Genomic DNA, 26850 nt, shown 5'->3' on the forward strand with positions numbered 1-26850 from the left:
TTGTGGCCTTGTTGGGGAAGAGATACCCTTTTGGTGTCACTCAAGCACCTCCATTTGGAGGAGGTCCCAGTTCTCTGCTGCTACTTGAGTTGCAGGGATTCAATCTCAACTAGCCTGCTTTCTCCCTTCCTTCTCCACAAGCACATTCTACCAAGAGGGACCCCGGAAAACAAAGGGCCAACGTGAATGGAAAAGCTCTTGGGAGAATTTTGTTGAGGAAGGTTAACATTATGTTTTTAGTGGAATGAAATTGGGGAAGTATCTATAAGGCTCCATTTTTTTTCTTCTGGCTAACCATACCTATAATATGATTAGGAAGATTTCTTCTTTCTTTAGTGTTTCTTTATCCCTCCCTCCCTCCCCATCCTCCCTTTCTTTTCCCTTCTCTCTTGCTCTCTTTTGTTGTTGTTGTTGTTTGCTGTGTTAAAATGAAACCCAGGGTCTCATACATGCTACTTAAGTTCTGTACCTCTGTGCTACACTCCTAGCCCAGGGGTTTGGATTCTGTAGATGAAAATAGAACTTTAAAGGGCTTCCTAGCCTATTTATATTGCTTAAAAATAATTTTATTTAGGGGCTGGGGATATAGCCTAGTGGCAAGAGTGCCTGCCTCGGATACACGAGGCCCTAGGTTCGATTCCCCAGCACCACATATACAGAAAACGGCCAGAAGTGGCGCTGTGGCTCAAGTGGCAGAGTGCTAGCCTTGAGCGGGAAGAAGCCAGGGACAGTGCTCAGGCCCTGAGTCCAAGGCCCAGGACTGGCCAAAAAAAAAAAATAATAATAATAATTTTATTTAAATATGGCAAAGTAAGGATAGCTACCTAAATTCAGACTAGACTATGCAGATTAAAGCTGTAATCAAATACTTTGTATGATGGGATTATTTCAAACCCTGTTAAATACACTTAGGTCTTCATATTCAGGCATTTGTATCAATAAATTCAACTAATCATGAATCAGAATTATTAGAAAACCATAATGAAAGTGTAAGGTGGCTTTTGCCATTATTCCCTAAATTATACAGTATAATAGCATTTACATTTTATATATAATGTGCACACACACAATTTAGGATACAGTAGTATATGGTAGATCATATGCAATGACTGTATCATTTTATATAATGAACCTGAGCATCTTTAGACTTTTGATATCCAAAGGGATTTCTGGAACCAATTCCCACTGGACTTTGAGGGAGTGCTGCTTATGTAATCATCTTTCCAGGCCTGGCGGACTGTATTACCTTTAGCAAATTAACCAACTGATTGACCAATTGTGTTATAGTTTTGGTTGTATCAACCAATGAGGAATTTGCTTATTTGGGGGACATCACTCATATTCTATTTCTAAATGCTGATTTTTCATCACTAAAGAGATTTGCAAACATCATTATGATTATTCTTGCCTATCAACAAACTTATTTTTTTATTTCAGTTTGTTTGAAAATGAGTCTGATTGAAGAATTCTTTCCTTTTTCTGTCATTTGACAGCCATCTTTGTAGTTAGGAAACCAAATCATTTTGTGCATTATGAGTCACTTGCTATTAGACTCATTTTTGGTGGGACTGCATTTGTCCTCCCTCACGGATGGGAATATGTTGGACTCCTGCTCAAAGGGAGTGTGGATGCCAGCAGCATAACTGGAGGGAATAGCGTTATATCCTTTGTACCATGCCTCGGCAGAATGGTTGATAGACAGGAGATATTTCTGCAGTAGGAGAGAGGTAGTTCCCTCTTTGGTAGGGAAATCTCACACCCCAGGTCCTTTGACACATCACTGACTGTAGGAGAGCATGAAGCCAGTGTTTACTGCTGGTTCTTGGGTGTTAAACAGCCCTCCACTGCTTTTATTGTACCATTAATTGCCCTTAATGCAGCTGCATTTCTAGTATGCTTGGCTAGGCTCTGAAAATTAAGTAGAGGGTACTTTGTTATAAAATTCACTGTAATGAGCTCTGGTGGGACAGGGTCTGTTAAGTTTGAAATTACCTCAGGCCATTTCTAAAGGACTTCTTAAAATATTTCACATCTATAAAAGTTTGTTACTAGATAAATAGCCATGGAGGGTGTTGGACCAGGCAGGGGAAAGCCACATTTCTCCTCTGGGCCTCTTTGAATAAAATATGGATGTATTGGATATTTGAGAGTAGTGTTTGTTTTCTACATTCTCTTCGGCCTCCAGTAGCTGCTAAATTCCAGCTTTTAGGCTGTCATTCTATGAGCTCAGGTTCAACTGCTTCACATGGTGGTTTATATATACAGTCTCCCCCATCCTTTTCTTTCCCTTTGAATCCAATTCATACACGGAGCTAGAATAAATAGGGGACCCCCCTCTGGGTGTACATAAATTGGTTCAAGACGGGGTCACACCTCTAAGCACAAAGACACCAAAGAGACAGCTGTAACTATTAGCCAATTAGTTTAATGTTACAACTACCAGCGAAAACTGAAACAGATTCCTGGTATCTAGCTAATAGATGCTTAAAATGGCTTTAATTCCCCCACCATTCTTGGCCTATATGACTGACTGCCGTAATGCTTTGCAGCTAATAAAATTTCAGATGGACTAATTTACCGGGTAGCTTTACCAAAACATCCAAGTAATCCTTACCTACTCATTAGACACAGGGCCAGAAGATGGTCCCGTAGGACTGATTTGAAACCCCTCACTGGGATCAGCCTCACTGAGCTTTAGATGCACTGGCACAAATCAGGTGAAGGATCCTGTATGGTTTTAGTGCAGCAATTTATCTGAGTTTTGTAGTTAAAGTTTGAGCATGAGGTAATTAGAGCCCTCCAAGCTTGAAATTCATGAACCTTATTCCTCCCTTAATAGACTCCATATAAGCTTGCCAAGTTCTCTGTTTGACTGATATATAGCGAGGCTATGCTAAAAGCCTCCAGTCAAAATGTAGTTTTAAAAAATTTGCAATTGGCTTTCTTTTATTTTTAGCTCTTACACGTGTAAACAGAGAAGATTGAGGCCCGTTATTACCCAGGGTCAGTCAGCAGTCTTTTGTGCCCTTTGGAAATATTGACTAGCCAATAATCAAATACCATCACACCTGCTGTCCAGATGAGCCTCACAATAACCCCGAGATGACCAATCAGAGCTGGAGAACAGAGGGGCAGGATGTGTGGTCTGTTTAGTTTTGTCTGCTATGCATCACTCTTGGCAAGAAATGGGAGATGGTCTTGATGCTATGATTGGCTTATTTTTGCAATAGAATTATTCAAGGGTATGAGTGTCTGCAGGTGTGCCTATGATTTTCCCAAGGCCCCCCTCCCAGTATCTACTGCATGTATACCTATATTTATATCTATAGCTATCTATCTACTAGATAGCTACTTATCTCTCTCTCTCTATATATATATATATTTAGAAATTGAGACTGTAACCCCTCTTTAAATCACATTTATAATAACATTTTTTAAGTTGAGACCGTTGGTAAAGATTTTACAGTTTGTGGATAGACACACACAGGTATGTTCCTACTCATAGCAGCAGCAGAATATCAACTTTCTTCTCCTTACCCTCCTGAAAGATTATTACGCTAAAAGATCCATAGGGTAGGATCAAAGTTTAGCTATACTTCAGAAGATTCATGTATGCAAGCTCTTTCTATGTCTAATAACCATTTCATTACTCCAATTTGTGCATAAGGGTATATGATGTGATTTGCACTGCAAAACTTGAAGTTCAATCTTAAAGCTACTGATGATTCTTAGAATCCACATCTTTGAAGGAGACAGGAATTCACATTTTGTGGATAGTTCCTATTTGCTGAATAGTACAGTAGGCACTAGGAATGTAATAGTATCTCATTGATCTTTGAAAAAACTGCTGCAATGGAAATCAATGGATTTTTCTTTTTGATGGTCGTAGTCCTCTGAGATTAAAAAGAAAAATCTCAATGTCACACATGCAACCTAGAAAGTGACAGAAAAGTGCTATTTATCCTTCTCACCAAAAGAATTTATCAGCACATTTTTATTTCACCTGAAAGAGATTAAAACTCCAGATTGTGGATGTGGCACTGTGGCTCAAAGTGGTAGAGTATTAATCTTGAGCAAAAATGTTCAGGGACAGCACCCAACCCCATGACCAAAACACAAACAAACAAAAACAAAATACTCCAGATTGCACTAAAGTTTAAATTTCTTACTGTTTACTGGATACATGCTAGAAAACTCTTAGAAACATTGGCATTTAACCTTGCCAAAATTCTTTAAACTGTCACAATCAACGGAGTAGGGATGATGAGATGCCGATATAAAATGTTGTGTTTAATTTTATCAGTTAGTAAATGATAGAATTGTTAGGATTGGTGAAGGTTCTTGGTTCCAAGAATTGTTCATTTCTTATTAAATTATAGTTGTTGCCCTCCTTTTGCAAGTTCTGTATACTTATACACAAGAATTAATAAATTTCAAGATTCTGTGAAGGATATTGCTGAGGGCAAGATTATATCTAGGTTGATGCTAAATATGGAAGAATTTCTGTCTAGTTTTATTTGTTTGTTTGTTTATGCTGAGTGTTCTTGCCTCAGATCTATAAACCTAGCTACTCAGGAGGCTGAAATTGAGGATCACAATTCAAAGCTAGTGAGTCAGAAACATCTATGAGATTCTGATCTCCAGTTGACCAGCAAAAACTAAATGAAGTGGAAACTTAGTTCCAAAGGTGGTAGAGTGGCAGCCTTGAGTGAAAATGCCAAGCAAGAGTGCAAGTTTTTGAGTTCAGTCTCATTACCCTCACACACACACACACACACACACACACACACACACACACACACACACACCACACACGCACAATTGGTCCAAGGAGACAAATTAATTCAAGACATAAAGGTAATTACAACTCAACTGTGGGTAGAAGTCTAAAGAAATAAACAAAAAAGGAAGTGCCAACATGGCATTGGTACATGTCAGTCTAAGAAAATGTAAGTAATCATAAAGCCCTTATTAGATTCTTAAAGCTCCAAAGGAAACTGTCCTAGAGATGGAGAGCAGAGAAGAGAGTTTAGGGGAACAGTTAGTATCTGCAAATACTCCGAATAATGTTTATATAAACAATATTTCTGAAATTAAAGAAAAAAAGTGTTCCCATCACCTGGCAATTTAACTTGACCCAAGATGAGGCATTTGCTTCTGTCAGAACTATTTCTTGGAAGAAAACCCTTCCTCTGTCGCCCACACAGACACTTTTGGCTGCTTTCTCCTAGGCTTAATCAAATTTCATTAAATAATGTAAGAGGAATAGAAGGTTCTTCTTTCTCTTTTCAATTGCTTTTTACAACAAATAAAAGGCATCTTAGGTCTCTTTTGATTACTTAATATTCTTTTAGTTCACACCTGGATATATTAATAATCTCTTGCAACACGTGGGCATGAGTATTTGACAGATCTTGGCTGCAAGGTAGAAATACTTATTGCTTTTGTGATCCAGTAGTTGTAGGGACTCCAAAAGTAATTCCAGGTCACTTCTGCATGACATTTAAAAGAGCTTTTCCTATGGCAAGAGACAGCTACGAAGATAGGGAGACTGGCAGCCTACCTGGACCCAGAAAGAACACCCATGTTGATGACTGGGCCACGTTGGTAGTATAAGAGAAAAGGAATCATCATCCCAAAGTAGGGTATTGCACTTTTTATGACACTGAGACATCTGTGTAAACCTGTATATTTGGAATTTTATGTCTTCATGAAACTGGCTAGAAAGTCACTCTAGCAAGTGACAAATAGAATCGTTGGAAAGAATTCTTGTCTCCCTTTATACTCAGTGGAGAAAACCAAGGGAGGACAAGGCAGCTCTGAAAATAATGAGCCCACAACTACTCATGGAATGGAGACTTACTAAAAGAAGGAAAAAGGATAGGGGTTTCTGAGAAACTTCCTGTGATGCCTTCATTTAGATCAACCCAAGCCGATTTTCCTACTGTGGTGCACTCATGTACAAGCATGGAGATCATCCTGTTGCCTAATCACCAGCAAGAAGATTGATCCAAGGCATCAGTCTCTATTGGAATGGCTGGGCAGCCTCTCCTTGATACACCATGCTTATAGATACTTGCACAGTAAAATGTTGAAAAACTTAAAAATATAGATTTTTGCTTTCTCATCAACTTCTTGAAAGCTTGTGCCTTCTATTGAGGGTTAGCCTTTGGTATCTCATGACGTTCTGCTTTACTTTTCCCCCTCTTCTCTCTCTCTCAGAGTGTAAGCATTTCAAAGCCATTAAAAAACAACACACAATCCCTGTTGTTTTCCTTCTATTCTCCTTGCTTCTCCTTGTTCATTGTGTTTCTTCTTCCTATTCCAAATTTCCAGAAAGGGAATTTAAAGTACACAATTTATGTTTGTGGGTGGTGTGCGCGTGCATGTGTGTGCTAGTCTAGGGCTTGACTTTAGGGCCTAGGCACTCAGTATCCCTGAGATTTTTGTTTTTTGTTCAAGGCTACTGGCTCTACCATTTGAGGCACAGCTCCACTTTCAGCTGTTTCTTTGATGATTAATTAGAAATAAGAGTTGACTTTCTTACTCCAGCTGGATTTGAACTGCAATTCTCAGATCTCAGACTCCTGAGTGGTTAGGATTACAAATTATGGCACTCCTCAACGACTTCACTGTCTCCTCCCAGAATCTTCGGAGGTCTCCCAAGATGAGCAACAGTTGACGAGTCTCTCCTTAGCATGCTCCACTCTGCTGCTGTCTGGGGTTCCGCGGCCTCTACATCAGGCTCTTTGCTGCCTCCTCTTTCTTGGCCTCCCTGTAAATGCAGCTCCTCTCCAGACTGAGCACTAGCCCTGCCCCATCTTACCTCTCGTGATGTGGCTGCTTCGTCCACAAAAAATGGAAGGCTATTGACTTGCTGCCAAATCCTCACCTCCATAGAGAACTCAACTCTGAGCTAATTTAGACCCAGGAGACAGCATAAGGGGTCTGTCCTAAAGCCCCCTCTGCTCAGCTTCTTAGTACGACCTCCCTTTCGACACATCCTATTGCATTGATTGACAGAGATACCTATGCTGTTTGCTCACCCACATTCTTGGAATTCATGCCGATGCTCTCCTTTCCCTTATTAGTCATAATACTTAGTTAATCCTACTTAACGTTCTATGATCAGAATTTAGTAGGCATCTTATCAATTTGGTTAGCACCCCTCTATTTCTTTCCTGGACAAGAGCCATCTTCTCAGTTTTCTCTAAATACTATTCTACCCTCTGCACCACTGACTGGCTGATGTCATATATGCTTGTGCTCACGCCCCCCTCCTCAAACATTTTCAAATTGTTCCTATTGCTGTCTGTCGACTGTGACCTCCTTTACAGTGTTTTAAGGCTGTTCTATTTGTAAGGCCAATAGATAGATATTTCCTGCCATTTCTTCTTGTGTGCATGAATCTCTTTTCTTGCTTCCTTTCTGCAGTTGTGTACCATCCTTTTTCTACCTCATCTTCCCTTATGCCCACTGAACCATGGCTGCTTTCCTAGAAAGGAAAACATTTCTAATCCAGGCACACCTATTTCTCTTACATCTTCAGATTTCACTGAAGTTAGGTGGTCCTTTGCCATCAAGTCCATCAAGTCTCCTGTTAGCTCTATCTTGATTCTTAAGTACCTTAGGTTATCACTCCCCGCGTCATGTTTTGGAACCTTGCAAGAGCCTTCCTATCTCAATGCCTTTAAATGTTCTCTCCCTTTTCCTAGACATCACACCCTTTCTTTATTTAGTTTATATCTGTACTCAGATAGGACACACCTGATCTGCTCCTGCCATGTATTATTCATCTACCATTTATGTCCTGCTCTTCTGTTTGCTTGTTATGCCATTTCTCATATGTAGCCGTGCATGTGTTATTATCATTTTTGCTTCTGACTCCCCACTAGAACAGCAGCTCCATGATGGTTATTCAATTTTTTCCTTTATGTGGTCTTCACTGGTCTGTCCTGGCACTTAGTAGGCCCTCTGTGAATATTTAGATGAATGACGGAAGTGTCCTTCCCAGGGAACCTAGTACCTGGCACAGAGTAAACACTCAGGAAAGGCTTATTAGAGGAATAATTATAGAGTATGCATTTGACAATGGTTAAATAAATCCCCATGCCTGAACCCCCCACACTGAAGAGACCCATGGGGTTCTGGAAAACAGAAGCAAGACAGCTGGAAGAGGAATCAAAATGACTGGCTAGTGGCAAAGTCCGCTCTCATCAGAATTCTGGTTCAGTTATTCAGTTCAGATTTTTGGCAAGTGATGCAGATTCTTTTTCAGAAAATGTTGATTGATTGCACAGTTGTACCCACTTCATTTGCAAACCTTCATTATCTCTTTTTCCTTTCCTCCCTCTGTCTGCATTTGGAAGGGGAGGAGACATGTATAATTCCACAAGGCAATTTTTGTGAATAAACCCACTAACTGGCTGCTTCTTTCAGCCTCAGCCTCCACACAGAATACAAGTGTCTGTTTTAGTCATGCCTTCTCTCTTGACTGAATTTCCTTGCATTCATTCATTCAAGCATTCATTTGATTACTTAGTCATTCAGTGAATCAGTGATTCAGATGGCAGAGGGTATATATTGATATGTGGCTCTTGTGTAAAGCAAGAGCTCTTGACCTGGGGTCTGCATATGAATTTCTCTTGAATTTTTGTAATTGTATATGCCAAGCTTTGCGTTTGAATATTGTCTTAGGAAGAAGGCTTGCTCAAACAGCTTTATTAGTTTAAGAAAAAAAAAACCTGCCGTCTTTCTCAAAAGGTTTTTGCTCAGCCTTGGTTCTAAATAGCAGATCCTCAAGTTTTCTCTCTCCAATAGGTTTTATGGAGGTGATAAGTGGGCAATTCCAGGTCTCAATTCCAGGTCTCATTTCCAGGTCTGACAGTTGGTGTGCATATTGACTAATCTTTGCATTTCAAATAGTACACAACGCTCTTGCTCAGTTTCAATTTTTCCCTAAATTGTAGCCTCTGTGAGTTGACAAGGGGCAAGCAACCATGAGGATATGGAGCTGGATCTGCTATCTCAAGCAAGCTCTTCGTTAACCACTGATAACTGTGTGGGCTTTTGTTTATATGAAATCAGAGGGAAGATGGCAAGGCTGTAGGAACCAATTTCAGTTTTCAGGGGTGGTGGTTGTGTACGTTTACCTAATCAAGTTATGTCTGAGGCATTCAGCCTCTTAAAATGAATGCCAATTACTGCTGGAATAGGGCATGAGCGAATCCTTCAAACTAAAATTCACTGGGCAGTTGCTGACACTCAGAGAATTGCTGGCAGGTTGCCCAAGTGTGTGTGAAATGTTTGTGCTGGTTTGAGGTCCTGATTGCAGTTGGCTCAAAGGGTTGGTGGTGACACTGTGGATTTGATATCATGCCCTAGGAAAGGCAGAGTCTGGTGACAACATACAGGGGGCTAGGGGACTCCTTATATTCTCGTTAAGTTGAGATAAAGATAGTGCAACATCATTAAAGAGAGTGGAAAGTCATCTTCAGCCCACCTTCTGTTCTTCACAAGGAAGGATTTGGTATGTGCGAAACAAGCGCCTCCTGCCATCAGGACACTATGCGCTGAAGAATTTATTAAGCACCTTCCATATTCTGAACCCTATTTTAACTGTGAATGTTTCAGCAATGGGAAAGACAATTTCTTTTCTTGTGAAGGTAATGGCTAATGGGAGAGACAGACACTCTACAAGGAAGTCCAGGAGGAAAATGAAAGTCACATGTCCATAGAACTGCTCTGAGAGGGCTTGACTCCACCGAATGAGAAATTGAGGTCCACGGAGCCTAAGTTTTTCAATCACATCCAGCTAATTACAGCTAAATGGAGCATTTAAAACTTTAGTTTGCTTGACTACAAACCCAAATCCTTTTCTCTGTGCACAACTGGCTCTTCCTGTGAGCCCTCCCTTTGAGCATCCTATCCAGAGAGGATAAAGCAGAAATTCAGGGCAATTTCCTTCTGAGTTCTTAGGTGACAGAAAGTCTTGAGTGGTGTCTTCCACAGTATCAAGCTGGATTCCGCAATGCAGATGGAGAGTTGGGGGACTTCTGTGTGAGCGCTAGTGTGTAAGGACGTTTAGAAGTCAATTAGGTTTCTTAGCACTAAATGGACCATTGAGTGGTCCTTGTAGGTTAGTCATGTGACTACTGCTCGAATGCAGCCAACAAGCCAGTGAGGTAAAATGAAGGACCCAAGGCTGCAAGTGTCTGTCAATATAACCCTCTGACAGTTGGTGGGACAGTAGAAGACAAAGCAAGTTGGAAATAACAACATGATAAGCCCAACCATGGCACGTGTTGCTATATTAATAAGGCTTTGCCCTGGCCTTTGTGTCTGACCAGTGGACCCCAGGTCCCTAGTCACCGCAGTTCACCCATCAGGAGGACTCCTCAGAACCCCACTTCCGGCAGCCTTCTTGGTTGAGGCCTTCCTGACTCTGTTTTCCAGGTTTGCCCCCATTCTGAGTGTAGTTGCATTTACATTTAGTGCACTGCATTCATTTGCTAATGTGTGTGTCTTCCCCACTGAGCCTTGGCATCTGGAAGGTCACGCTTATACCTTTCCTGTTCGCTTATACCTTTCCTGTTCTTGATATATGCCTGACACAGAGTAGAGACCCACCGAACTATCTTCCCTTTTCTTCCACTGCAGTGACATCTAGAAATGGAAATTCAAACTTGGTATGTGTCTCTAGCACCTCAATTTCATAAATTAATGTTCTTTCATCTTACATGATAAAATGAATGTAGATAAATAAATATAATACCTTAGCCTGAAATTTTGAGCTTTGGAAATTGATCAGAGTGACCTCAATAGTAAGTGATGTTATGAGCAGAGCCTTGTGTGCTTTGGGCCAACTCTCCCACCCTCTCTACCCCCCACGGTCTCATGAACCACTGAGTTTGACTGTTCCTTTGGCAGGAAGTTACTGTGAATGGTGCCAAGCATTGGAATGCTACAAAGAAAGGGAGGAGGAAGAGGGAGGAAGGGAGAGGATGACTGAATGGATGATCAGGAGAGGGGGGGGGCGGGGAAGAGGACAAGAGGCATTGCTTTCTTTCTCCCACAGAAGCACAGCTTCTTCTGCAGATCAGCTTCTTGTAGGATCAGTGGCCAAGGAGACCCAGAGCATGGATGGAATGTTAGACTGGAAGTAATAAGCCTGTGCCTGACTTGCCTTGATATTTGGAGCAGGTAGTCCAAGTGTCATAGTAGGAAGCTTTTTGATCAGACTGGAAAACATAATCATGATAACAGCTATGGACCAGTTTCACCAGTAAGTGCCACGCACACAGCATTGATCCGAGTCTTGCTGCTACCTGTTTGAGTGATCCTGCGTTCATAGGGCGAAAGCACTCACTGGAAAGGCTTTAAAGACAGTTTTCAAAATAAAAGTGTATTAATCCTTGTCCACACCAAATCTAGACCCTTCTCGAAACTTAACACTACTCAAATAAGTTTTACTACATTCCTGGGAAGGTACTTTCTCCCAATTAAAGGTTTTATTGTTGGCCTTTAATTAACTTTGCAAAGTTAGTTCTGTATTCAGATCCCAGATTTCATGTGGTTGCCTTCACTTTTCCTTGGAAGAGCTGTGGTTAGAGAACACTTGGCATCTTTGTGCTCTTGTGGGCATAGATCAGGAGAGACACATGATAATCCAGCCTGATGGACTGGGTGTAGGTAGACTGTCACAGAAAGTGCTCGTGGGCAGAAACAACAAAAGAAGCTCCAAACTAGGTGCCAAAGATTGTACTTAAAGATGAACATCTTCTTTCAGGCTTAGAGCCTGGACCAGTGTTTGTCAGACCCACTCATGCGGCCTCTTCCAGTGTATAGGACAGTTGAGTTGCTCAGTCAGCGTTAGGTCCTGAGTACAGAGAAGAGCAGAGAGGCTCAAAGCCCATGTGCTGCTGTAGCTCTGAGCCAGAACAAAGTAGTTCATTGCATCCTGCTGAGCTCAAGTGAGATAAAACTCAAGACTCTGTCCCTCCTAGCCTCCTGTGTCCTATGTTCTATATTCTGAAGGCATTTTATAACCGCTCCAAACTTAGAAGGGCACAACCCCACATATTCTATATCTCTGGGGGGAATTTAAGGGCAGGAAATGATTTTTTTTTATGATGACTGATTTTTTTTGTTTGCCTTTTCTTTTGTAAAGGAAGAATTTCTCATTCTGTCCACTGTGTAAAAGGAACTAAATAGTCAAATAATAGTTTTATATACAAAAGTGATCCTTGTAACACCCAAAAGATGGAACTAATAAATATAGTTAGAAAAGCCTCATAAAGCTTTTAAGTTGTTGAAGACTATAATCTTTAAAAATAATTTAATATTTTCTTTCTTTCTCCCTCCTCTGTCACCCCTTGTTGTGAGGGTATATATTCACATATGAGGCTAGTTTAGTTATAGTTATAGTAGATCACTTTTAAAAGTAAAAGTAGGATGATTGAGTAAAATTGTCATTTTTCAAAAAGTCCTCTTTGGGTAGATCTGTAGCCATTATTTCTGGAGTACTAGGAACACATGGCAGTCTTTAACTATTAGCCAGTCTCATCTTTGTGAACCATTACTGGGACTTGAACTCAGGGCCTGAACACTGTCCCTTAGCTTTTTTACTTAAGGCTGGTACTCTGCTAGTTAGGCCATTCCTCCATTTCTGACGTTTTAGTAGTTAAATAGGGAGGTAGAGGCTCATGGGCTTCCCTTCCTGTGCTGGTTTTCAACCAAGATGATCAGACCTCAGCCTCCTGAGTAGATACATGTGGGCAAAGTGAATGTTTACAATGGAAACTTTGTATTGAAAAAGTGCCTTTAATGTATAGATGATCAAATGGGAGATAGCTCAGTGCCATTTTACTTTTAAAGGACTATATCCTTGTAGTATAGAAAACTGTCCAGATATGTTTTCAAAATTCATATAAATACTAGTTCTCAAAAAGATGAGAGGTATAAACACTCCTTAACTAAACAGACCTGTTAAATAGTGTATCTCATCTCCCCTGTTAATTCTATACTAGTTGAATCAAGACGACTATGCTCCTTTGAGAAGAGCAAGGTTTTTATTCCCTGCCATATTCAGCAAGTTATTTTTTTTCTTCTTTTTCTTTTTCTTTTCTTTTTTTTTTTTTTTCTTGCCAGTCCTGGTGCTTGGACTCAGGGCTTGAGCACTGTCCCTGGCTCCTTTTTGCTCAAGGCTAGCACTCTACCACTTGAGCCACAGCACCTCTTCTGGCCTTCTCTATATATGTGGTCCTATATATGTGGTTCTGAGGAATCGAACCCAGGGTTTCATGTACAAGAGGTGAGCACTCTTGCCACTAGGCCATATTCCCAGCCCCATATTCAGCAAGTTATTTGTAAGTATTAAAACTTTCACAGTTGCATCCTCTTTTTCTTCTCCCTGATGCATTCAATCAACACTTAAATAGTGGAAAGAATTTAAACTGTGTTTCATCAAAGAATTTTGACTCAGCATAAGACTTCTTAAAAGTTCCAATTCTATTCTTGGATTAAATACTTCTTGACTAACTTGGTAGTAGTATATCATGTATTAATTGGTTCTGGGACATGGATTATGCATATTACTTTTAAAATAAGCTTAAAATGTATTACTCCTGAATGTAGTTTTTAAAAATATTCTTGTATCTGTTAAGAATATATCATGACAGGCCTAACTAGCTGTGCTTATTCCTGTTTCCTTTCCCTGTTCACCAGTTACCCTACATTTAAAGGACAGAAATGAATCCCTGTGCAAATATATTGAAGAAGGCCTGTTTATTGTTTCTAGATATTTACAGCATGTACTACATGAAAATGCCTCATGCTTTTAATAGTACTACAGTGCTTTCAGTAGCAGAGTTGAATGATGTTGTTGGTGCATGGGTTGAGCTGGTCTCCAACACTATTTTAGTGTTGCTTTTTGAGACCTGAAATTTCCCATGTCTAAGCTCAATATGAACATTAGGGAGTGTAGTGTTTCATGGATGCAATTTGTAACCGACGACAGGCTATAGCTAGAACCGTGAGGGCCAGGTTCAGAATGAAGATTAAGTCCCGTGTTACATGAAAACATGAGGAAGTCTACTTTGATAGGGAAATACACAACACACACATACACACACATACATATACACACACATACACACACACAGACAAAATTATCTCATAAACTTCAGCTCCTGGGAAAATCCATCATGGCTTCCTGGCCCTACAGGAGTGGTACTAATTAAGATTCTTTCAAGAAAAACCCTTTTTCTTTTCTTTGGTAGCTATGGAAAGACTCATTAGGCATTCTGTACTCCATTCATTCCCAGCCCCTGACTTTGCTTAGCCCAGGCACTAAAGCCCAGTGAGTGATGTCGGTGGCTTCCATTAAGGATGCCCTTTGGTCTTCCCTTCCCCCAGACTCAGTGTGGGAACAGAGGCTTGTTCCCTAGATAAAGGATTTGCAGGACAGACATCAGAGATACCTGGCCAGAAACATGCCTTTTTCAGAGTGAATAGTCCTGCTTTTGTGAACCTACCTGAAGAACTTGGAAGCTATTAACCTTGGGTGCCAGGAAGAGATTACACCAATGTTTCCGAGATGAGGGTCCTTATCTACCAAAGTGTCATACAACCTCACACTTTCCTACTCACCTTCACTGTGGAATATTTTCCCAGTGATCTAGTCAGTAGTCAGCACCATTCTGGTTCATTGCCTGTGGCTTCCCCTTCCACTCTGATCCATGCTGGTGAAGGTGGGAGATAGGGGAGGGCAGGGAAGGAAAAGGGCAAAGCAGGGCACAAGGCAAGTAGGCTCATGACATTTCCCCTGAGCTGTCCTCTATCTGCTTGTAATGGGTTCTTCTATGGCAAGTTGACCTTTTGGCTGAATAGGTCAAACTCCCACAGAGTGCTAATCCTTAGCCTTCCTCACATCGGTGCATGCCTGGAGGAGGGGAGCACACTTCTGAGCAATATACTTTGGGCTTGTGTGGCTAGTCCTGAAAGAGGGATTGCCTTTTACTGCCAGGCATTAATTCCCGAAGATCACCCATGTGTGAACCAGGCTATGCCAAACAGTTGAAATTAGAATGATTTTGCTGTCATCGGTAGTGGGGGGGGGAAACACAAAATTCTCAGAATCATGTCTCACTGTGTTCCTTCTATCTCTTCCTACTTCTTAACGAGCGCAAGGCCGTATGTGTACTTCCAGTGATTCATCCTATCATGGTGGGTGTCGGGAAGATGGTCACATTTCCTATTTGCTTTTTGTAAGCATATCCCTTTTCCGTTAGTAAGTTGTTGCACAGAGGGCTTGCCATGTCATGCGTCAGGTCATGAGCACATTTCTTTTTGGACAGTACCACTCCTTCCTTCACTTTCTCCCAATTTCACCCTCTTTTTCATCCCCACAAGTCTCCTTGCTTTTTTTTCAAAGAAAACAAAACCCTCTCCCTGTATATTTCTTCCATGTAAACTCTCGTAAAACTCCAGGTGCTTTGTTTTTAACCCTTAGGAAGTTTGAGATGGCAGGGATGGTGGTGTTTGTGTTTGTTGATGATAATTACATGCTAGGCCTCGTTTTATTTAAATTGCTTAAGATTTTCTTTTGCACTGTTAAACAAACAGTTTTAACATTAGCTGCCATACAATAGGTAGAGATCTTCGGCATCAAATAGGCACTCCGCACATGTTGAATAGATTTTCAGGCAGGATTACTATGGTTTGATTTTCTTCTTCTTACACCAGTTTATATCAGCTATACAAATTACACAGTTCTCACATTTACTGTCCGTGAGGAAGTAACATGATCTTCATAGACAAGGAATGACACATTCCATATATTTAGCAATTTCCTATTTATATTGTTCATTGATTTGGTATTCTTTAAATTTCATAAAAGAAGCCTCTTAATTGAATAAACAGATAAAGAGGAAATATGTCAGCAAGTGATATGAAAACAGAAGTGTTCAGTAGTACTGTGTATCTATTGTGTCTGGGTTACCCAATGGTTTCAGAAATGTCAGCTTCCAAAATAGAGAAATATGGGAGCGCTTCATAAACCACATTACTTTTCTAAGGCTGATAGACCTCATTGGGGAAATGCCCTTTAGCTCTTCTTTAAGCATTAATGATGCTCTGTAAACAGTGGGATTATCACAGAGAAATGAAGTAACTGTGTTTCCATTGTGTGTTTCCTGACTTATCAGTGTGTTGGTTCTCCAAATGCCAAGACTGATAGGATAAGTACAGGATAAGAAGTCAGTATTTAACATCTACTCAGATACCAATAATACTAGAGTTAACACGGGGCTTCTACAGGGGCATAATGGGCGCCTGTTTAACATATTTATGTTGGTTGTAAAATTAGGAACTGTCATTACCGCCCCACATCACCTGTGTAAGTGAAAAACATATAAATCAAAAGAAGTTCTAGTGCCATAAAAATGCCATGGAATAGAAAAGCATGAAACTACTTACAAGATACTTGTTTATTATGCTAGCAGTATGGGGATGCATTCCCTAGTTTCTAAGGAATGTGTGCAACAAAGAACTATTCAGGTACAAAACTTATGGATACAAGACCTGATGAAGACATTGATTTAAGGAACAGCTTGACCTCTAATGGGACAAGACAGAAAATTAAAGGTCAGCAATAGCCAGACTTGAATATACCCTGCATGTTACTAAGGACAATTATTTCTGTACTTCTAGGAGGAGCTTGCCTCATGGGCTTCCTAGTAAATAAATGCATGCTTCCATTATCAATGATGCTTCAGGGTTTTCTAGAGGTAGTAGCATTGCTGTCTTGGTTCCTCCTTAGTTCTTTCTTCTTTTCCATACTGGAATTTGAATTCAAAGCCTCGGGAATTAAACTGGGATTTTAACACTTACTAGGCTGGCACTCTGTTTGAGATAGAATCTCACAATCTTTTCTGCCCAGGCTAGTCTCCAACTGCAGTCTTCCAGGTCTTAGAAAGTAGCTAGGATTATAGAGACTTGAGCCACCAATACCCAGGTCTTGGTTTCCTAACCCAGTTCTTTGTAGAATAACTTATGTTCTCTAAGATCTAAACTGAATCTATTTTTTAAATGAGGTGAAGTAGTTTATGAGCTTTGTAGTTGAAAGCCATGAAGTATCCCCCAAATTGTGAACTAATAGGATATTTCTGAATCGTAATTTTCTGACTTAAAAAAAAAGAGAGTGGACACTTTAGAAGTTTTTCAGCTCCTTTCTTCTCCCTCCCCAAAGCCATCCACCCGCATAATCTTAAAAAAAAAAAGCTGCAGATTTTATTCATGTGGGATCATTCACACCAAGCTACCATAATGTGCAATTAACACTCTAGAAACTGAAAACAGTATTCAGCAAGACAGCTGCATTATCAAAAATGCCAAAGGAGTTTTGAAGGGAGTAATGTGCATGTTAGAATAGGAAATTAATCAGAAACGCATGCACCCACACATACAAGTAATGCTGTCTTAAATATATCTTGATATGAAAAAAAATTAAATCCTATGTCTGTATTTATAATAAAGATGAATCACAGGACTTAAAAATTCTGATTTTTTCCGTTTCTAAATTATTAGTCGCATGTTTTGCTTTAGAAGCAACTAAGAATACAGAGTAGAGATTTCTACTCTCTCCTAGCTGGAATATTCTTTAATAATAATCCCCTTCATTTATATTTTCTAAATTTTCCAATTTTAAAATACCTGTTTTATTTTTCTTCCAGAAGTAATAATGATACTTAACATTCATACTATTTTCAAAGTGCCTTTCACACAGTGTAAATACTGCCTCTCAATGTGTTCAGTTCCCTATTTTTTTTTAATAGCACAAGGATTGTGAGTCTTTCTATAATCCTACTAAGCTAAGGATTCAGCTGACCAACTTATAACTGAAACAAAACAATTCTCCCAACAGCATTTTTCTGGAATTTTTCTTATCAACTAGCTGAAAATGGTTTTTAAAGTAAGACAAGTAGGAGATTTTTAAATTTTTATTACCAATTAGTAGTGTCTAGATTTGAAGGAGCAGAGGTTTATAATAACACTATGTTGTAGGGCCCCCTTGAGTGACAGGTGCTTGGTGACAAAGCTGGTGGGCTGTGTTGGAAGAACGGGCTGACCCTTCCTTAGTAAAGCAGTAGTCTCTCACCTAAAGAGCAGATGCTGGCCATCTGAGATACTTTTTGGTCCTATAGCATACTTAACCATAAATATTCAGAAAATAAAATGGAATCCAGCCACCTTTGGGACACTAGTGAAAAGAAGAATTTATCTGATAAAATATTAGGCTATGGTAAAGCTATTCCATTAGAAAATACTGCTTTTTTTTTTTTCTAGATTAGAGGCTGTGGAAAGTTTAGGTTTCTCAAGGAAGAAAAGGCAGTTTATTGATGATTAAAATACACAAGTGCCTTAATTTTAGGAAAAAAGAGCATACTAATCTACTTGAAAATACTCTTGTTTCTCTTGCATATGGGAGAAATGATCCACCAGGAAAATATTTAAAAGTCGGGCTATGGTTTTGTAAATGTTTCCAGACATTGATATTTATTCTAAGCTGATGTTCATACAAGTCAGAATGAAAATTAATACTGAGTGGTGTTTCATTCAGATCTCCTTGATAGCTTAACTAAGAAGTGATTCAGACAGAGAGAAATTAAGTTACAAGTATGAAGGAAGAGCTCCAACTTAATTATTTTTCTTCTTTTTCTTTCTCTTCTTTTTTTTTCTTTTAAGTTATAGGTGCACAACGAAGAAGGAGCCCCAGCTCACTAGCCATTGAAGTATTTGAAGCACATTTGGGAAGTCACATTTTGCAGGTACCTTTAAAAGAAAAAAATCTTGCGTTTTACTAAAAAAACAAACAAACATATATTTATTCTTATTTAAATGTTATTACTTTCGCATATGTCTTTTTTGTTATTTTATCTTGGAACCTGAAAATTCTTATGAATTTGTTTTTTTTTCCTTTTTAGAAAGCCATCCCTTGAGAGAATATTAATGAGAAAGGGAGGGCAAGTATTATTTGTGCTGTAATAATTTAGATGAATTGCACTCTTAGTTGATGCGCTATGTGCAGTAACTGGCTGTTCCCAGAGTGATTGTGTGCGTGCTGTATTTGTCAGTAGATCTGTGTGTGCCTTCAGAGCTCTGTATTGTTTTTGGAAGAACAGACTTTTGTTGTGAAAGTATTGTGACATTTTTATGTGTTGCTGAACTTCGGTCCTTTGCTTGAGTTTGTATTTGTGAAATGCTTCCTTCTGATCCTCCTGTTTATCTCCCCAAATTAGAAAATATCTGAAGGTGAAAATTTCAGAGTCTATTTGAAGAAGATTCATCTCTCAGTTACAATATTTCTTTTAAGACTATGGAAGCAATTCAACACCTCTATCTAGCTCCTGGGGTAATTGTTCTATGTTGTTCTTGTTTCCTGGATAAACATTTCCATGACCAGGAATTATTTCAACTGCGGAAGGTATTTCACATCAAATTACAGTAAAAAGTAGGTATGTTCTGGATATGTAGGTAAATTACTTTATTTGGAAAAGGTCTGTCTTCCTTGCATAAACTTTGTGGCAAAATAAAATTAAACTCCAGATTTCTATCCATTAAGAATTTTTTAAAAGTGCTGTCACTGTTGCTTTCTGTTTTTTAGATAGTCAGAAGTAAAGTTAAGGTTAGCCTATCATTCCCTAAAAAATGCATAGTAGGAAATGGTTTCTTGTTTTCCTGGAAAAAAAATGTTCATAGTCAATCTCAATAAGTGTTCAAAAAAGCTGGTAGATTGAGTAACAACAGACACTTATTCAAGGGATATGTTCTTGGGCCTGAGCCTGGATTTGCCAAATGAGAATCTGAAGATCAAGTGCGGGAATGTGCAGTTTAGATAATTTAGATAATTTTGATGTTGCATGAGAACTGAGAACTCACAATTCACATGAGCAGATTCAAGGACCTGAGGTGTCTTAATTTTCATTTATTCTGCACTTCTCATTTTCCCATTACAATCTGTTTATGCCTCATAGATTGATGTTTCTTGAAACCCACCTTGAGAGATGGATGCAGTTCTCTGACACACATTTCTCGTAAATAAAATTTTGAGTCACCTGTGTAGTAACTTGGAATTATCTTTAAGGATACAGACAGGAAAATGTTTGTTCCAAACTTCTTGCATGTCCCTTCCTGTACCTACTGTGTTCAGAATTTCCATGATGAACTTTGTATGGTCCCTTGCAGATACATTGTCAGATTCTGATATAACTCAAAGCCATTCCTGTTGATATTCTGAAGCAGACAGTGCCTGAGAATTAGTGAATGAAAGAAATGATTCAAAGAGTAGCACTGGTTTCTTATCCTCTATTGTTTCTGTCTTTAAATCTTATAGAGAGAGTGAGTTAGGAATTGCAAGAATTTAAAGATAGCAGAAATACAACTCATTACAAAAATCTAATGTAGACTATCTTAATTCCCCATTCAATAATTGGCTTCATTGAGAGAATAGAGGGTCTGTAAAGAGGCTGGTGGCTCTTCTCCATTCTGGGCTGACCATGTTTGCCTTTTGCAGAGAAGCTTATGCAGCTGTATGATATTTGGAGGAGGAGAATTAAACTGGCATGAACTAGAAATCATAGTCCATGAAAAATGGTGAAGAGCCTAGGCAAGTTTAGTTTGGGAAACAGATTGTGCAAAGGAGGGAAGTAACGCCCTTACTATGAATTTGAAGACTCTATTTTAAAAAAAATTAAATGATAATTCTGTTTCACTTTGGAGTATAGGAGAAAAGAAAAGAGAAATGGTTACAAGTTAAAGAAGAAATCACTTTCATAGAAGAAATCTCCCAAGTATACCTGAGTACATTTGGAATAGGTTCAAGCTGTTGGTTTTAGAAGACCATATATGTGGCATGTAGAAATACCTTCAAGCAAGTAAGGCATTCCAGCATTGTTGAGCTAAGGAATCCTGAAATTGCCAAAGAAACAGAACTCATTTATTATTTTATTTTAAAATCAGTGTTTCTGGAATAGAACAACATAGAACTCTACATGGAACTGTGTAGTACAATTGTTTTTTTATTGTTCTAAGTAAAACCACTGTGGAGAGGAGGGATTAAGAATAGTACTAAGAAGAGCTGTCTAACTGGTTGTTTTGCTAAATTTGCAAGGAAATCCTTGGGTTAACAGGGGCATGTCTATACCACATTCAACAATATCTCTATATTCTGCAGGGATGTAACGTCTTCTACATTTTATTTTGAGAGGGTTTGTGAATCTTGCTCATTTGTGGGAATAGGAAATGAATTATCCTTCCATCCTTCTTACCTTTCTTTCACTTGCAAATATTTACTACAGTCTGTGTGGCCAACAAAGTATAAATATGATCTCTGACCTCGCAGTTTATAGTCACTTATCTTCCTTTCCCCGAGGTTTCAAATATTTATTAAGAACCCACAATTCATTGTATGTGGCTGCTGTCTCTAACTAGCTTACATTCCTTTGGGAAAAGGGGGACCAGAAGATCTCATAAAGTGGGAAACATTGCAATGCGCTCCAAAAGAACAAGGTTCTGAAATGGTTGTAAAACATCAGAAACAACACCACAAAGTTTTTGATGGATGGCTAGGAGTTTATTAGGTGTAGGAAATAGAATAGCATTCCAAATCAAAAAGAACAGGAAACACAAGTGTGTGGAAGGAGAATAATGGATCTTGTGTTGGGACTGTTATAGTTTGACAGAATGGCTGTTTCACAGCAGAGAAAGCAACTAAGACATGAAGATAGAGACAATACCACCCGTGTGTGACACCGTGTGGCCACCCCAGGGGCCACAGACTTGTCTTTAGCCTAGTGATGAACTCCTGAGGCCTTTATGCAGGAAGTTACAGGAGAAAAACTGGATCAAAATACCATGCCTGGAAAGTCTGTATTATGAGAGAGTGATTTAATGAAGCCATTTAGACTGTTTGAACAGTCTAGAAAACGGAAAATGAAACTCTTCTCCAATAGAAGTCTATGAATGTACAGAAATATATAGAATTCAAATAGACTGATTGGAATGGTCATTAAGTGGAGGTGAAAGGCTAGAGACTGACAGGGTTGATGAGCACCAAAGGTCCCTGAGATTGGGAACTAGCACTCTCTTGATCTTTCTTACCAGAGAGAAGTTAAGCATACCTCTCAATAGCCATGTTGATATTGTTGAAATGCTAGCAATATGAAGTCTAGGGCTGAAAACAGTTAGTGAATTCTAGTCACTGCTGTGCAGGATGAATGACAATCCAAAGCATGGGTTGGACACCCATAGAATAATGTGGAGCAAAGAGAGAGTTGAGGAGCATCATTGGGGTATTTCATCAGTGAAGAGGCAAGTAGAAGATAAGAAAGGAGAGGACAAATGGAAGAGGAATCCACAGCATTAGATTTGTTAGAGCAAGTGATGTTAATAATGTCCATGTAGATGAAGATGACTCCTGAACCTAGACAGATACTGAAGAGATATCATAGGTTTTGTCAATTTAAACAGTTTCAGAGAAGTGTTAGGTGCAGAAGACCAAACTAATGAATAATAGGAGATAAAGGAGAAGAATCTGTATTTAATGAAAGATTGAGACAAGAAGGGACAATTGTTTTTTATATTGTGAAAAATATGCATTTTTATGGGACCATGCTTTTGGTCACTACTGAAAGATAAAGGGCAAACTCACTCCATTAGATAGTAGTATGATCTTTAGCAATCAATGTTTATACAGCAATGTCTTATGGTCAGAGAAATATAAAGAAAAAATTGTTTTCAATTATTATTATTATTTGCAGAGTGCCATTTCTATATTATAAATATATCGTAATTTATTTAACCATTTTCCTTCTGTTGAGTATTTTAATTATATCTAAAAATTTGCATTTCTAATGCAAATACCAACTGGTGTGTGTGTATATATGTGTGTGTTTCAATTACAAAATCCTGGTTAGTCCAGATGGATTTTGGCATAAATTTAATGATATATCACTAAGTTCTAAGTCTCATAGTATACTATTATGATATATTCATAGTACTATTAAGTAGTTACAGTATGTACCTATGAGCTTAGCATTAAGATTTATGAATACTGTCAAAGTGAGGAAGCTAAAGACTGAGAAAAGTTCCCGGTCAGGGAACCAAAAGAGCAAAACAAAACAAACAAACAAAAAGACTGACAAAACTTAAATGACTCAAACTTGTATGTCCTTTTAGGTAACAGCTGAATTCAGACCCAAGATGTAACATTATATTAAAATGGTTACTAAGGAATGACAATAATAAAGACAATGATATAAGAGGGAAATTTATGGTATTTATTGTTGTAGTGAACAGGATTAGGAAACAGATTGAGTTTTGTGGGTAAAGAAAAGGTCAGTGTTAAGTTTGGGACATACCTGTAACTTTACTGTACCAGTGACAAAGCTTCCTTGTTACCTGTGCTCCAATGTTGTTCATTGAAGTACTAAGAGAGTCTGAGGTAAAAGGAGAGGATCAACTACTTCATTTTTGGTGTACTCACACTGAAACTTTACTGTGTATTTTTACTTTTAGTGTGTATTTTCGTTTTGTATGTCAAGTTAGCTCTATGAATTCTCAAGAAAATTAGGATGTTTGAGGAGATCTCTTAAAATTTGACTACTCTTTCACCGAGAGAGGAAGCCATCAGTGTATAATTAACTTTTTACAAGCTGGTTTCCAATCTGATGTTTCAATATTGACATATACAGGCAGAGTCAATGTCTTGGGTTGAACACCGGATAACCTGGAGGCCATTGTTCAGCTAGCATCCTTTGTACTTTGGCAGCGTGGTTCCTGACCATGACCAGTATTGTTGTCCCAATGAACCTGTAGCTTTGCCAAGTTATGAACTTTAGATCAGAGAATCTTCTGTAGGATAGATGAATGCTCAAAAGATGTCAGCCTTGAAACTGAAGAGGTAGAAAGTATACCTCTTGGGCCTGCGTCTGGACATTCTAATTCATTATCTTCTTTGACTTTTATAAATTAGGTGAGGAATAGAAAGGCAAGGGGTAAAGATTGGTGTTTATACATTTCATGGTAGGCTACGTAAAAATCCAACGACTTAAGTAGGGACTTGTATATATGGGAGTTTGCCTGAATACAGTATGTTTATGTGGCTAAGCATATTTGAATCTGTTTTTGAAAGTTCTCTTTTTCTACTTCACAATTTCATTAGCATGAAAAAAATCAGTGGTATTTGTTTTTGCTTTCTCAATTTAGGGACCAGATAGAATGTTTATATTTCACTTTATCAAAGTTAATGAAACACAAAATGAGACCAAATGTCATCTTTTCAAATCATAAAATTAGCCACTGGAATGGCTTTCCCTTAGGTGTCAGATTTATGAATAGAACGCCTTAATTATTTGTATGCCTTTAGCAAAAGGGTTTGCTTTTTTGACTCTGTAAATAATGCTTATATAATTGTTATATTAATTTTCAATATTTTTGCATGCTCCATAGTAATGTGCTTTTCTCAAATATGTTAAAACAATCACATAAAACATAGTACATGTGAGATTTTTTTTAATTTACATTTGAATTCCTTGTCAGTATACCAAAGTATTTATGCACATATATATTCTATTACTGACATTTAATAACATATAGCATTACAAATACCTATTATTTACTCACAAAGTCACTGTAAGAGAAGTCTTTATCTGTAACTTGTTTTGGATTCGAAAAGAAAATTTGTAATTTGGATGAACATAATCAAAAGTGTTCACACATTTGTTCATCAATCGTATGGCATTGTTTTATTTAAAGTAAGTCTTGGGAACAACAGAATATTCTATGAATATATGAGTAAGTACAGGTAGTAAAATACTTACGTCAATTTTGTGGGCTGTATTTGCAGGAAACCTGTATGCCACCGGCTCTGCATTGTGTTTGGTCATATGGGAATTTTTTCATTGCTTTTAGAACATTAAAGTTCCAAATTGATTTTTTTTCAAATTTTTATTATCAAACTGATATACAGAGAGGTTACAGTTTCATACGTTAGGCATTGGATACATTTCTTGTATTGTTTGTTACCCTGTCCCTCATACCCCCCTCCCTCCTCCGCCTTTCCCTTTCCCCCCCTGAGGTGTTCAGTTCACTTTCACCAACCATTTTGCAAGTATTGCTTTTGTAGTTGTTTGTCTTTTTTTACCCTGTGTCTCTCAATTTTGGTATTCCCTTTCAATTTCCTACTTCTAATACCAGTATACACGGTTTCCAAAATACTCAGATAAGATTACAGAGATAGTGTAGGTACAACCACTGGAAGGTGATACAAGAACATCATCAATAATAGAAGCTACAGATACACATGGGACATTGAAAGTAGTTACAACTGTGATATAACAATCGTTTCCATAACATGGAGTTCATTTCACTTAGCATCATCTTATGTGTTCATAAGGGTATAGCTATTGGGCTCTTGTGATGCTCTGCTATGACTTGCCTAAACCTGTACTAATTATTCCCAATAAGTGAGTCAAGTTCCAAATTGAAAGAGACCTCCAGGGGGAAGATCCTTTGAGACTAAAATGCCTCCAAGCAGTCTAAGATTGTAGCCTGTCAGGGTCTCTGAGAGTAGATCAGAAAAGGTTTGGTAGAATGACTATGTAGTTGCCTATCTTCCAAGCATATCTAAGGAAGTTATTGTTTTTGCCAAGATAATTTGTTAGTAGAAGAGCTCTCCTGTACAAGACTCAGATGTGGCTTGTGGTAATGATCCTAGCAGAACTATTTTATTAAGCTACATATTTTCTAAAACTTGTGAATTGGGAGCTTAGCTATAACTATTTTTCTCCTTGTTAGGCAAAAGGATCAAAGATTTGTGTGGATAAGATACATGATACCATAGGCCTCAATGAAGTGTCAGATTTCCATTCATGAGAATTTATTATTTCCTCCTTACCTTTACCCAAGAGATATAGGGTAGGGTTTTACCAGCACTGTGTTGGATCAGATCTAGAAGAAAATTAAGCTTTACATTTCTGTTGCTTATCACATTTTGGAGGTTGGATAACATACACTGGAATCATGGTTAGTTTGTCCATATACTATTTTGATCATAGGGAATTATTTTTAGGCAGCTTCAAACATATGGGTTCTCTGAGGAATTTTAAAAATTGTGTGGTCTAATAGGAATATAATAAGAAAAACAACATAAGTAGTATCATATATGATATGTTATTGGTCAAGAAATTCTAGACTCAATACCACTCTAGTTTCAAGTACTAGCCAACTGTAGAAGACTAAAATGAAGATTCTGGAACAGAAAATAGCCTGGCAGTATAAGTTAAAAAAAAAAAAAAGCCTACTTGTAAAACTCTTGGTGTGGGTATAAAGAAAGACCAGTATTGTTATCATTGTTATCTTCTTTACTGTCATTCAGCAAAAGAAGTTAAAAGGTTACCTAGTATAATTCAAACATATGAGCAACACAAAGTAACTGTACATGAGGCATATCAAAAGTTAACATAAAAATGAAATCACTGTTTTATGAAGATACTTCCTAGGAAGTCAACATTCCTCCTCCATTTGAGGGTAAGGTTCTTAAAATCACTTAGGAAAGAGTCTGGTACCATCAAGCTTATTTTCTATTGGTAAATTAGCATTTCAACGTATTTATTTGATTGGAACTTACAAGTACAATAAAAGCAATCATCTCTAGGAAGTTGCTTCATCTTATTCCTGACTTCACTTGTTGGTATAGTGGCAACCCACTGGACATCAATCCTAAAGCAAAATAGATGTCAAATAATTAGAGACATTCTGAGAACTAATCCTTTTCGATAAGGTAAAGGGAGG

The 26850-nt window shown here is 38.4% G+C and overlaps 1 protein-coding gene across 6 annotated transcripts in view; it reads left to right on the forward strand.

Moving 5' to 3' along the window:
* Positions 1-26850, forward strand: part of Npas3 (neuronal PAS domain protein 3) — an 839406-nt gene that overhangs the window by 393702 nt on the left and 418854 nt on the right. For 4 of the 6 annotated variants that reach the window (XM_048361745.1, XM_048361747.1, XM_048361748.1 and 1 more), the window contains one exon: positions 18751-18827. In XM_048361745.1, coding sequence (XP_048217702.1) covers positions 18751-18827 — 77 coding nt within the window. Of the gene's footprint in view, positions 1-18744; positions 18828-26850 lie in introns of all 6 variants that reach the window. The other 2 variants (XM_048361746.1, XM_048361750.1) reach the window with 1 other exon arrangement.

Source organism: Perognathus longimembris, chromosome 14 (genome assembly GCF_023159225.1).
Source record: "Perognathus longimembris pacificus isolate PPM17 chromosome 14, ASM2315922v1, whole genome shotgun sequence".
In the NCBI taxonomy this organism is placed as follows: Eukaryota; Metazoa; Chordata; class Mammalia; order Rodentia; family Heteromyidae; genus Perognathus; species Perognathus longimembris.